At 36.2% G+C, this 15,000-nt stretch overlaps 1 protein-coding gene across 3 annotated transcripts in view; it reads right to left on the reverse strand.

Moving 5' to 3' along the window:
* LOC123557087 (aminoacyl tRNA synthase complex-interacting multifunctional protein 1-like) overlaps positions 1-15,000 on the reverse strand; it is a 73,513-nt gene that overhangs the window by 38,612 nt on the left and 19,901 nt on the right. Inside the window, exon 1 of one of the 3 annotated variants that reach the window (XM_053543479.1) lies at positions 12,153-12,180. The exons of the other annotated variants lie outside the window; for them this stretch is intronic. Within the exon in view, the coding sequence (XP_053399454.1) occupies positions 12,153-12,165 (13 nt within the window). The 5' untranslated portion in view covers positions 12,166-12,180. Of the gene's footprint in view, positions 1-12,152; positions 12,181-15,000 lie in introns of those variants that run through there. 3 annotated transcript variants of the gene reach the window in all.

A 15,000-nucleotide genomic window follows, 5' to 3' on the forward strand; every position in this document is an offset into this window, starting at 1 on the left:
TGGTAGCTGCTCCAAAATCAAATTCTCTGGGAGAAGTAAGAGTGTGCATAGATATGAGGAAAGCCAACACCGCAATCAAAACAGAGAAAAATGTTAGTCCGACGGTGAATGATATAATCTTAACGTTGAACGGCGCAAAAGTGTTTTCGCGTCTCGATCTGTACAAAGCTTTCCATCAAATTGAACTGGATGAGTCATCACGTGTAATGATAACGTTTCAGACACATGTTGGACTTTTTCGAAATAAACGTTTAAATTTTGGAGTGTCAGCAGCACCGATTCTCTTCCAAAATGAGCTTCGCCAAGCACTTCAGGTTCTGACAGGCGTGTTAAACATTGCTGACGATATCGTATGCTACGACAAAACGCGTGAAGAACGTGATATCAATCTGCGAGCATTACTTCAACTTCTTCAAGAACGGAACCTGACATTGAACAAGAAAAAATGTTCGTTCGGACAATCAAAAATCAAGTTTATGGGTACGTGTTTTCGGAATCGGGAATTTCACCTGATCCTAACAAGGTAGATGCAGTAAAAACATGGACAGACCAAAATCTGTATCCGATATTCGTCCATTTCTTGGTCTCACAAACTATTTGTCTAAGTTCATAGATGGCTATTCAGTCCTAACGGAACTATTACGACGACTTACACATCAGGATGTAAAATTCGAATGGAATGACGATCAGGAAAAATCGTTCACTTCACTAAAAGAGGCATTGACTAGTGACAAAGTCAAGACATATTTTGACCCGAGGAAAGAAACTGAACTCTGGGTAGACGGCAGCCCAGTAGGCTGTTCAGGAATACTTATTCAGAAGGAAAAATAGTGTCGTATGGAAGCAAAGCTTACAATTCAGTACAAGCGCGCTATTCGCAAACAGAGAGAGAAGCTTTAGTGCTGTTATCATGATTCAACATTTCATTTGTACTTATTCGGCAAGCAATTCAAATTGATAACGGATCACGCTGCACTTCAATCAATCTTCAACAACGTAAAGAATATACAGTCACCAAGATTAGAATGTTGGCGTTTGAAGTTGTTAACGTATGATTTCCAGACGAATTATAGACCAGGTAGTTTAATGATCTCAGATTATCTTTCCAGACATCCGCACGCAAGACACGCGACCAACACAGCAGCCGAACAATATATCAGTTTTATCACTGATAACACTTTGCCAGATGCATTGAAGCTATCAGACGTAGCAAAAGCTACTAAATCAGACTGTGTATTAAGTTGTGTCAAGAATGCAATAGAAACAAATGACTGGAAAAATCAGAAATGCCAACCCGATGAAAGTTTTCGGTTATACGAAAATTTAAACAAGAATCAAGAACTTGCGGGTTGCATATACCGATGAACGATATGTGTTGTTACGGGGTACACAGCTTTGTATACCGGAAACTTTGCAAAAACAAACAGTGTTACTTTCGCACGTGGGTCACCAAGGCCGATCAAAGTGCAAAGAATTATTTCGGGAATATTGTTGGGTCCCGCATATGGATAAAATGGTTGAAGAAGCATGCAAATCATGCATTGTGTGCCAAGCTGCATCACCAGGATGTACTCCAGATCCGATCAAACCAACACCTCTGCCACGAGATGTGTTTTCTGAAGTCAGTTGTGACTTCTGTGGACCATTCCCGGATGGGTACCTGTTATTAGTAGTAATATGCGATTATAGTCGTTTTCCAATAGTTGAGAGAGTCAGGTCAACATCTGCAGAAACTGTCATACCGCGTTTGGAATCAATATTTTCGATATTTTGATATCCAGACGTATTGAAAACGGACAATGGACCTCCATTTCAGAGTCGTACTTTCAGAGAATATGCTGATAAGTCGGGATTCAAGCATAAACGAATTACTCCATTGCATCCACAAGGTAATGCAATAGTCGAGCGATTCATGGCACCATTGCAAAAATCAGTCAAAACCGTAATAGCATCAGGTCAAGATTATAAGAGAGCGTTGAATAGATATCTAAAGAATTTTCGCAATTCGCCACAATCTTCAACACAAAAAGCTCCTAGTGAATTAATGTACAATCGGAAAGTAAAAACGAAATTACCATCAATGACATTTGAAAAGCAAGACACAGATGTTCGCGACAGGGACAGCCTGTCAAAATCGAAAAACAAAATTTATGCGGACAAAAACAGAAGAGCACAGCCAAGTGCATTGAAAATTGGAGACCGTGTGTTACTAAAACGGGAACAACGTAACAAATTTGAGACAGTGTTTGACCCTACACCTGGCATTGTCATTGCTAGGAAAGGTTCAATGCTCACAATCAGGCACAGAGGAAAGGAAATTACACGAGACGTGTCAAAGTTCAGGGTAGTTCAAGGTCGTTATGAGCCGGCGCAGACGAAACCTGCAGATACTGCATTTGCACCACGTCAAAGGTCGCAAAGGAAACGACGACCGCCTAGACGTTTTGTCAATGAATAATTGGATTAATCAGTGACATAATTTCACATGTTTCAGTGCACAGGATTAGTCACCTAAGTGCTGTGTGGGCCATAATAATGCCCTATTTGCTACCATAGCAGTGTAGTCATTTTATATTCGCTTGCTGGATTTATTATTCTTTGGACAAAGGATCAGTGTGTGAAAATATTATGTTACTCTTGGGAATTATTACTTGTTTGTTTCACAATTACATTATAATTAGTTCTTGGGCGGTAGAACTCAAAACTTAATTTATAATTTTGATAAAAATAACAGTTGATTGTACACATTTTAGGGCTTTGAGATAAAACACGAAACTGTTAGATAACGACGGAACATTCCAAGGATTTTCCCAGGATATTTCAGTTTACAGTGACATTGTAAAAGTACTTAGCTAAAGCACTTGCTCTATAAACTGATTATGTTGATAACAAGGGTTAATGAACTTTGCTGAAAAAAAGAGGAGATATTATGATAATAGACTTGCCAACTAGCTTATTTCATTAGAATAGAATTTTCATGTTTTGAGTATATATTTGAACTTCGATTATTTTAAACAATTTATGTATTCTGATTATTGATGGGTTCTAATCTAAAGGTAAAGGAGGATGTAGTAAGCAAGTCTACAAGATTAAGCTCCGCCTATGATATCATATTTCATTATTGTTTCTGTATGTAAGATATATACATATTTCTATAGAGAGAGTGTGAGTTTATACTTTGGATGCAACACACATATTAAATATATAAACCATCCTTCGGGTCTTGTTCTGTTTGTGTGTCAATAAGCCATCTCGGTAGATCAATACATATATATTACAAAGACGATATATATATTACAAGACAGTGCAATTTTTTCTCAAAAACTTGTGTATTTGTTATTTTGTCAATTGTTTATTGCAATGTTTCTACCCAGTTGGAACAAATATAAGAAAAAATCTTCTTGTTTGAACTTAAACAGTGTAACTGTCACAAGCGTGACAGTATTTGTCAGAATGGTACTTGTTTTGAATGCTATACGTCAGCTTTAATCCCTTACACTATCTGAAAGAAATTTACAATGTAATATTTCCGATTTAATCTTGATTCTCAGTCAGAACACAAAGTTTAAAGAAATTCTGTCCGTAGGAAGATTTTTGCCTATATACATATAGAAAACTGTCAGATGTGTCATTAATTTGCTATTAAAAATATAAAAATACCCTTATAGTTTCAACACACCAATCGATATAAAATATCTGACAGCATTTACAGTTACAGGTATTTTAGTTACTCCCGGTTTGAGTCTATCCCACTGTTACCTTTCGTACTACAACGCAAATGAAGACCGATGGATAGCCCGACACTCGTCCCAATTGATGAGAGAACGCAGCAATCATTTGCTGCGGTCAGCAATTGCTGCACTCATTCATCCACCGGCACAAGACCCTGCGCAAAACCATCAGGCACTCATCCCTGCAGTATAACCCAACAGACCCCAGTGATCAGAGTAGTAGGTTATGTCCATTAATACCAGCATATCAAAGTTTGATATACATTACAGCTATAATACATAATTACACATATTAAAAAATAACACTAGCCTAAGATCTATACATATTAAAAGTTATGATTTTAAAAGTTTAACTATGATACAACTATTTTTTACGTTTATCCAGAATTAAGTAACAGGAATTTGCAGTTTCTTTAAAATACTACCATTGGGGAGTATAAAAATCACTGAACCTTAGAAACCCATTATCAATCTCATTGGCTTTGCTGAACAAATTGTTTCTATGTCATTATAATATGGACATTTCAGTATAACATGAAGTTCATTTTCTACCCCAGAGTTACACACAGGGCATATTCTATCATTTTCTGTTAGCCTTTCAAAACTCCCTGTTTCAAGTCTAATTGGTGCGACTCCACAGCCGACCTATGTTTTATTGGTAACACTACTTTAAGATAATCCTCTGTTTCAAAACTAAATTTAAAATTTCTGTAAGTTCTCAACTTACTATTACCATGATTACTGACACTATACAGACAATGTAAGGACTCAAGCCAATCATGTAAATACTTATAAAAAGAAATTTACTTTCAATTTATCTATCAAACCTGTCTTATATAAATGTACATTTTCTAACTCAATATACTCATTGCGGTGATATTTCTTAAACAATTCCTGAACTGTAAAATACCAGTTTCTGCATTCAATTTGTCTGCCATTCATATGTTTACAATGTTTGAATATAACCTTGTTAGTTCTATTATCATCCATTTTTGAAAGTCTACAGTAATATATAGCAACACCTTTCAACTGTCTAGAAAACGTTGGCTCCCAGCTCATGTCACCAGCAACAGCGAGGTAAGGTGTGTATTTACCCGTTCCCTTGAAAAACCGCATGGCCCTATTCTGTATTGCATCAATACAAGAAAACTGTCTTTGGCCCCATATGGCAGCCCCATATGCAATAGCAGACCAAACTAAGGAGTCGTACAGTTTCGAATAAACATGAAACGGCATACCACCAATCGATTTGAATTTTGCAGTTAGTAGACCCAAAGCTCTCCCTGCTGCTTGTGACACGAACTTAGCTGTTACTTTGTAATCCAGAAATTCATTAAGTGTTCAGCCAAGATATGTATATTTATCTTTGTATTCTAGTTCCATATCATTACATTTAGATACAAACTGGGACCTCTGCATGGAACTCGTTCTAAAGTGAATAATAGTGCTTTTTGACATATTAATGAACATGTAGTTAATTTGACACCACTCATATAAGCAATTTAACATCATCTGTAAATCATGTTCATTTTTTTTGCAAGAATGACTACATCATCTGCATATAACAATATTGATAAGTGTGTACCATTTTCAAGTTCAATATCCAAACCTAACGCATTTAATTTTATAGTCAAGTCATTTATAAAACAAAAAGTAAAGGTGATAAAATACAACCCTGACGTAAACCACCAATGTTTACCTCAAACCAATCAGACTTATATCCATTTACTACAAAGACTTTACAGCTTTCAGCATCTTATTGTATATGCCCATTTCTGCAATACGGCTCCATAAAATGGATCGATCAATTATATCGTATGCTGTTTGGGAGTCTATAAACGCGGCGAGTGTAGGCATTCGCCTTTTAATCCTAGATTCAATAATGGACGTCAGACTTGCCAAATGGTCAACGGTACTTCTCCCTTTTCTAAAACCGCTTTGTTCGTCTTGTAGTAAATTATTGTTTTCTAACCATTTTGATATTCTATCATTCAACATTGAACAGTATAACTTGTACATGGTAGGTGCCAGCGTAATTCCCCTATATGACATGGGGTCTCTAGGGTCTAGCATATTTGACTTTAGTATTGGGTTAATGATTCCTTTACCACAGTCTGTTGGAATTTTTCCAGTCTCAAAGCACACATTAAAAACTCTATGCAAAACTGTAACACAAGTATTATTTCTAAACATTTCATATGGTATATTATCTAAACCACTAGCTTTATTTTTACCAGCTTTATTAATGACATTTTCTACCTCAAATATCGATATATTATCATTAAATTCTGGAATATATCTATTTTCACAAAAATTATCAACTGTACAAGTATTGTCATTACAATGTGCATTCTGGTCACCTTGATATAACTTTTCAAATCATGTTTTCCAGTATTTCAATATATAATCTGGGTGTGAATTTAAGGAACCATTTTCTTCAACAATTTCCATTGATATGACCTTATTTTTGGCGGAGTTAACACCAACTTTCCCCATAGACTTCCAGAATCTATTTTGATCATGCTCTACACAAGACAACAACTCTCCATGTAATGTGTACCAATATCTTCTTTTTGCACCTTAGACAGCTTTATTAAAAATATTTCTACAAGCATTATATTGCATTTTAAATTGCTTTTTCCTATACGGACAAGAACATCTAAGCCATGTATTTTCAGCTTTATAGGCAGTATTCCACAATTCAGTTAATTCATCACACCACCATGGTTTACCAACCCTACGCTTCCGATCTGAAATTGAATTACTATCGGCTACAATTTTATGAGGAATATTCTGCATCATGTCAGAATTAATAGTTCTGCATAATGGTATGTAGCACTGATTAATACATTCCTGAGTGCAAAACCCTGTTCCACATCATTTACTGACCTCTAAATATTTGTGCAACAGTTTCTTCGCTCTGCAGGAAATTCACAGGTATTTTATCCGTCAAGAACTTAATTTGTTCCACTTTCTCGGGCAATGGTATAGGATTATACACATTATTAAAAGTATGCCGAACATTCCAAATCAGAAGCGAATGATCAGGAATACACAATGGCTGCTGAAAATTATCAATTAGATGTAAATCTGTATGACTTACTAAGCAGTAGTCAACCACTGATGAATCTAGTGGCCTTATGCACGTGTAGTCATTGTTAACATGGTTTCTGCCATTCACTATACAAAAATTTGCACTGATTAAAAATTCTAAAAAAGTTTCACTGTGTTCATTACATGTAAAGTCTATTACATTTCGGAGTGGTACATTATCAACTCCTGCAATAAAATCAGACTCATCACCACAGCGACTATTAAAATCACCACAAATTAAAATAGTTCCTTTATTTTGATATGTGTATATAAATTACTCAACAATTTATCAAAGAAATCATTTGCATCGACATTTCTCGTTGAATATTCCGGGGGGGGGGGGGGGGGGGGGGGGGTAAGTAACAAACGCACATATAATACGATACATCACTATTTTTCTCATTTAGCTGTATCCATAATATATCCTCATTATCACTATCAATTACAGATATGTCAAAATATTCAAACATTTCTTTATAAATCATAACCCCACCTCCCCCCTCCCCCACGAACCAGACCATGCCTTTCCATGCAAGTGTTTTCTATTGTTACCAAACCATACATAATTGTCAAAAGACAGAGATTCATTAAATATCAAATGGGTTTCAGCGATACCTATTACATCTAAACCAAAGTGTTTGATACAAGCTTCTCTAAAAACATAGTTCATTGAATTATGATCAGAGTTCCAATTGTTAACATTCCAAAATCCGGCAGTCCACTAGTGCCTGTAGGATCTAGGAATGTTACCACGTCCACCACGCTGTCCTCCTCTAGCCCCTCTGCCTTGTCCTCTGCGTTGCTGTCAGCCATTATCATCATTCCTTCCTCCTTCATAGTTTCTGTTATTATTATTTCTATCGTTATTTCTATCATTTCTCTGTTGATTGTTATAATTGTTGTTTTGTGATCGATCACCACTATTGTTTCTCGATGTTCTTGTATAACCAGTTTGTTGCACATTGCTGTTTATCACCCGTGATCCTTTAATTTGAATATGTTTGCGACCATATTTGATCGCGTTTACAATGGTGCGCATATTTGCTTCCAACTTTCTTTCACTTTTGGATTTATCTGCATATATAAACACTTCACTATATTTTCTGTTTTCTTTTAACTTATTTTTAGATTTCAATATTTTTTCCCTTTCATTAACACTACCACATTTGGCAACAACCACACCTGGTTTATCATTTCAAGCCTCTTTCCACTCCACATGTGTAATGGTAACATCGCTCAGCCCAAGCCCCTGTTGAATAAAGACTCCGACTTTCCTGTTCATGTTTTCGCTCTCACGACAAGGTAAATTGCATATAATAAAGTTTTCGGCAATTTTTTTTCATCAGAATTGTCACTAGGCAACAAATATTCTAGTTTTTCTACAGCCTGTGCAATGTCATTTGATAGCTCTCTCTTAACATCTCCTATTCGGCTCTCAAGTTCATTTTTAGCTTAGACGTCTCGGAGCTTATCCGTTTATCAAAAATTTTAATGACTTTGTCCGTTACCTTTTCCGTTATCTTCTTCTCTACACTCTCTATTCTCTCTATCATCTCATCAAACCTAAAATCCATTTTGTCCCTTATGCTTCTAATGACTTTGGACAACTGAAGAAGTAGGTATCCACTGCTTTGCAGAACATCACCGTTACCTTCTAGTAATTTACACTTTTTAACAGTTTTATGCTCGTCATCTGTATTATCCTCTCCTGTAAATTTACGTTTCCTTTCAGGGGTACCAATAATATGACTTATTAAGTTTGGTTTGCTTAAGGATGTCATTACGGCTTCCACATACATCTGAGCCTCCTTCTCTGTGTTTTTGCAGCTACAACAGTTTTTACATTCGTTTCCACAGACACTGACAAATTGTTTATGGCTGTTGTACAACAGTTTTTCACCAAATCAATAATTATGGTAAACGTTAGTTCAATCGGAATACTGATATAACTTCTCTTATATAGTTTCTCTAACTGTTATCGTTTCTCTTCCGCGTCGCGGAAACTTATTACACGGTGTAAGGTTACACGTACACCCAGGCAGAACAATCCTATCTGCTCACCTACTCTCGAAATTACTGTTTTAGTCCGCACTTTTAAATCACTAGCACTGCTTCTCTATCAATAAATGACAGTTCCTTAGCCAATTCAGTCGTCTTCAACACTGTTTAATGCTAATTCTATTAAATTTCTGCAAATTTTCTCTCCCGCTAGTTTTCACAAGTATTACTTCTTGTACGGAGCAGGCGAGATTTAATAATCCTCGCGAGGTTTTTTGAGTCGCTAATTATCGTCTTAATTTTCGCATGTCTTTCTTAATTCTGGTATCGGGAAATTGAATATCCGCTTAAATAATAATACATAGCTGCGAGAATCTGTCGCATTGTCGCACTGTCGCTTGGGATAAAACTTCTGGATAATTGATCGATATAATTCTTCCCGGGTATTATGTAGCAATACACCGGAACAAATTTCTAATGGTCACAATATGTTAAATAGTTTTCCCTATATATTCTATATAAAACTGACCTTTTTTAAAGAGCTACCAAACATAACTAGACCCATTTCAGAGAACAAATCCTTACCTCATTTTAAAGAGTTATGATAAAACTGATATAAAATGAACTTTCAAGAGAAAAGTAGGGGTCATGTATCTTCTAAGAGATTTTTCTGGTCACATTTGCTTACTGTAAACTGATATCAAAATCACACTGCTGTGACCTGGAAGTACTACTCATACTAAATTTGAGCTTGACTTCACCAAATACAACCTGCTCCCCCATTTTTCCTACCAAAAATGTCAAAAATACATCCACAATGAAATTTAAACAGAAACTAGCTTCAATTTAGACCTCTGTTGCCATGCCAAGTGAAAAATTAGTGTTCAAATACCTGGCAGCCATTACGCGACTAGATTACGCTGGTTCCTTTAGATTAGTTAGGCCTAAGGGGCAAGTTTCGCATTTGGCCCGGCACGTTTTTTAAATAAAATAGACATATGTACTTTACAGGCATATATATTCAACTGGTTATTTATGATGTTTATAGAACTAAGGATTCCTGCGTACGAGTGATTATTGTGTAAAATAAATATGTGCATGTATCGATTTTCCTAGCTCCATGTAGACGGCCGTGTCTAAAACTTTGCCCGAGGTAACGGAAGTCAGACGAATTGGAAACGGTCCTCCATCCATCCAGCTTCAGCACTAATTTGCGGAAAAAGTAAACGGTTATGAGATACTTTTCTTCCCACCATTATTTTCGTCTGGCCACATGCTTTAAAAATGTGCATGTGTTTTAGGTCAGTCATTTGCAGATAATACGGTACAGGTCACGCAAGGAGTGCATTTTGGGCCATTTTTGTCTAAAAATTTAGTGTCCTGAAACCTGCGTTTTACTCGTTTCTATCACAGAAGCAACAGAATCGGCAGACTGAAAATGTCACATAATGAAGTGCTGTGTCTATGCGAGACATTCGCTCAACAATTGCCTTGAATTTGTCGAAATTGGATTTTTTTATGATTTTTTTCGTACTGGTATCAGCGCAGAGTTGTGGCGTTTTCAAATTTACTGTCCCTTGCCCCCATAATGACAGTCCCGTCCTTTCTAGCGGTGTAACAGAAATTTTCATCCAAGGTGCTATAGTAAGAAATAACCCCTAACACGCGGCGACAATGCGAGGCTTTACTAATTCTCGCAAATATGTATCATTATTTAAGCGGAATTTTAATTTCCCGATGCGAGAATTAAGAAAGACATGCGAAAATTAAGACGATAATTATCGCCATAAAAACCTCTCAAGGACTGTTAAATCTCGCATTTTGGGACAATTATCGCATTGTCGCGTGTTGGTGAGGCGAGAATTAAAGGGGCAAGAACCGGATTCCGTACTTAGTCACATTTTTGCTGCATTTTGTTGGAATCACCCATCTGTAACTTGTTATTTTTAAAAAGTAGATTATATTTTGTGAAGTGTGCATATAACATTAAGCTGATGAGTATCTTCGATAATTTGGACTTATAAAACGAAAGTTTTACATGTAATTACCTCAAACTGACGAAATGCTTTCCGTGAGTGATTTCAACAGATTTTCTATTCTCACGAAATACGGGTTACGAAGTGAGAGCAGACGAAACAAAAATGGCAGAAGGGGGAAATAATGAGGTAAAATGCCTAAAATTTGGTTTAAATCCATGTTTAAAACTCTGTTATAAGTATAGATATATATATATATTCCATTTCAGACTGTCAGCGAAAAGGCGAACAAACTGCGAGAATTGTTTCTTTCGAAGCATTCAGTTATTAATCAACTACTATCAAAACAATATCACGTGATGGTAAACATGTTCAGATAGACCTACGTTATCAAATAAATCCCGACTTCAGCTCATCACAGCGTTCCTCTGGCGAATTGTTTCATTATCTTATAAGATCTTAAAATTTATTAAATTATTATTTGTTTTTTTTTTGTAAGTGTCTAGAGATAAGAGTACGGATCCGTACCTCTAGACAAGCCTGTTGGGGTGGGGTTGTGTGTGTGTGGGGGGAAAGAAAATGTAACCAATCGGGTGAACGCTGGTACAGTGCTTTAGGGTATAGCGGATAGCTAAGTAAATTTTCCTGCATTCCAATTCAAAGAAATGAAAGTTAATAGTTTTTTTTCTGTATATCAGACAGAAAAAATCCTTTCTTTTCAAAACATTAAGCTTTTGATAGAAATTCATGTGTTTTTTTCTCTCTAGCCATTGTTTCCATGTGCGCTGATTTAGGGTGTACAGGACAGCTTTAGTCATTTTTTCCATTATTAGTTTAAAATCCACATCTAAACAAACTTCCCAAGATTTTTTTTTACTATAAATCAGAATAATAATGTATTCTTTTTTCAAAAACATCCGGCTTTTTAAATTTCTATCAAATACTTTTTATTCACTGACGTTTTTTACATACACACTGATTTAGTCAGTAGAGGATAGCCTTGATTTTCATTTGTTGATATATGAAAAATACCACAACAAGCAAACATTTAAAATGTTTGTCAGAATGTCTATCTGCATGCCAGTAAAAGAATGATATGGAAATTTATACACTAATTCAAGTCTAAATACAAAATTTATCAACATATCCTCTATACCCTAAAATCCGCTATACCCTAAAGCACTGTATCTGTAAACCATTTAGACTTTTAGTCCAACTAATTGTACGCGAGTTGCGATGCTCTCCTCCACGTACAACATAGGACCTTTTCTGTGGTGAACCTTCCGCGACGATTCTATTTTTAAATCGCATTTTAACTATTAAAAACAAAAACATTAGTGAAATTTTAAGATACCTGGAAAGAACATCCATTTTTTCCTTCCATTCAGTCAAAGAGCTATATTTATACTTCTTTGATTCAGTTGATGTTTATGTGAATAAACAGCAAAACACGAGTTTGTCACTGTTTTAAACAACGCACCATAAAGTTAACACACATTTTACATGGCATGCTTCGTGTCACGTGATCGATAACGACCAACCGTACTGTCAGCTGTACTGACATGTAAATATATCGAGGTAGCCAAAATGAAACATATATTAACGTGTTTTTCTGTTATGTTTAAACCATAAAATTATTTAGTTTTATTTTGTGTTTAAGTATATTGCCTGATCGTGTTTTTAACTAAATCTATTTTCGCCACAGAAAAGGTCTTTACTGGTTTTTACGTAAAACTTTTAGAGGGATTCTGCACTATCACGAAAGTATCTCAGAATCAGTTCTGACGACAAATTATTTGGACTATAAACCATTTAGATTCAAGTTTAAGGTAAATATTGATTAAGTCTTATTTGTTGTTGTTTTTTTTTTCAACAAAATTTGAAAATAACACTTAATCTCTGGACAAAATTTGTAAATAACACTTAATCTCTGGAAAAACAGAGGTCCGTACCCCTGGAAAACCCCTAACAGGCTTGTCTAGAGGTACGGATCCGTACCTTAAGACACTTCCATCATTTCCTTTTTTTAGGGAGCAATGTTCAAACTCCCCACAGCGATTACCCGCAGCGATGGATTTCAAGGTCAGGCCAGGTCAAGTACTGACAACACGAAAATCCTGGTCTGATAAAAACAGTGAATTTTGTGTTCTTTCAAAGGAGTTATAATAAAAAAGTGGGTATATATATATATAAAGCTAATTGACTACTTAATTAAAGAAACAAATGATTTCTCATGTATTTTCTTTGACAATAATCCTGTATCGGACATCCATAGGCGGTCACCGTGACTGAGCGAAACTCATGCTGCTATTATACAGTCGATATATTATAAAATCGGTTAGATTACAGCCTGAAGAATGGCGGCTCGCTGTTGTGACATTAGTGCTAATTCAAATGACCCGAAGTGTGCTATTAATGCAAAACTGTTACAAATTAAATCAGAACAGGGAAATAATAGTCCCTTTAATTACGATGATAATGAGTGTTCAGATTCGTCATTTGTATCCGACTCCTCACCGGACAGCTCTCAAACATGCCAGGACAACAATTCTTTCAAGATCTGAACACAAAATTAAGTTCAGTACCACGAGATTGTTATATTTCCCAGCTGCTGAAGCTGTGTTTTAAAGACTTCATAAACTTTCTGACCAAGTTTTAAGAAGATAGAATCAAAAATGTGCCCCCTAGGGTGTAAGCAAGCTTATTCTTTGATTTGACATGGTGACCTAGTTTTTGAACCCAAATGACCAAGATAAAAATTCCTCCGAGATTTCACGCAGGCAAACATTCTGACCAAGTTTCATGCACATCAAATGAAAAATGCAGCCCCTGTTGAATGCACAAGGTTTTTCTTTGATTTTAACAGGTGACCTAGTTTTTGAACCAAAATGATCCAGATTCGAACTTGGGCTAAAAATCATCAAGATCGTCATTTTGACCAAGTTTCATGAAGATAGGGTCATAGACGTGGCCTCAGGAGTGTAATCAAGCTTTTCATTGATCTGACCGGATGACCTAGTTTTTGACCTCACATGACCCAGATTCAAACTTGACCTAGAAGTCATCAAGACAAACATTCTGACCAAGATCCGTAAAGATTTGGTCACAACTGTGGCCTTAGAATGTTCACAAACTTTTCCTTTGATTTCACCGGGTGACCTAGTTTTTGACCCTACATGACCCAGATTTGAACCTGACCCAATCAGGAGTTTAAAACTTAAATTGTGGTCTCTAGAATGTTAACAAGCTTTTCCTTTGATCCGGCCTACTGTCCTAGTTTTCGATTCCACATAATCCAGATTCAAATTTCACCTAGAAATCATCAAGACAAACATTCTGACAAAGTTTCATAAAGATTAAATCACAACTGTGGCCTCTAGAGTGTTCACAAGCTTTTCCTTTGATTTAACCTGGTTACCTAGTTTTGGACATCACATGACCATGATTTAAACTTGAACTAGAGATCATCATGACAAACATTCTGATCAAGTTTCATAAAGACTGAGTAACAACTGTAGCCGCTAGAGTGTTCACAGGCTTTTCCTTTGATTTGACCTGATGACCTAGTTTTTGACCCCATATGACACAGTTTCAAACTTGACCTAGAGATCATCACGACAAACATTCTGACCAAGTTTCATAAATATTGGGTTACAACTGCGGCCTCTAGAGTGTTCAAAAGCTTTTCCTATGATCTAGCCTACTGACCTAGTTTTTACCCTACATGACCCACTTTCACACTTGACCTAAAGATCATCAAGACAAACATTTTGACAAAGTTTCATAAAGATTAAGTCACAACTGTGGCCTCTAGAATGTTCACAAGTTTTTCCTTTGATTTGACCGGGTGATCTAGTTTTTGACCCCACATGACCCAGTTTCAAACTTGACCTAAAGATCATCACGACAAACATTCTGACAAAGTTTTATAAAGATTGGGTCACAACTGTGGCTTCTAGTGTTCACAAGCTTTTCCTATAATCTGGCCTACTGACCTAGTTTTTGAACCCACATGACCCAGTTTCGAACATAACTTAGAGATCATCATGACAAACATTCTGACCAAGTTTCATAAAGACTGAGTCACAACTGTAGCCTCTAGAGTGTTCAAAAGGCAAATGTTGACGGACGACGCACGACGGACGCGGGACAATGACCAGTCACAAAACCTCTGCTCACCTTGAGCACTTCGTGTTCAGGCG

Source organism: Mercenaria mercenaria, chromosome 5 (genome assembly GCF_021730395.1).
Source record: "Mercenaria mercenaria strain notata chromosome 5, MADL_Memer_1, whole genome shotgun sequence".
In the NCBI taxonomy this organism is placed as follows: Eukaryota; Metazoa; Mollusca; class Bivalvia; order Venerida; family Veneridae; genus Mercenaria; species Mercenaria mercenaria.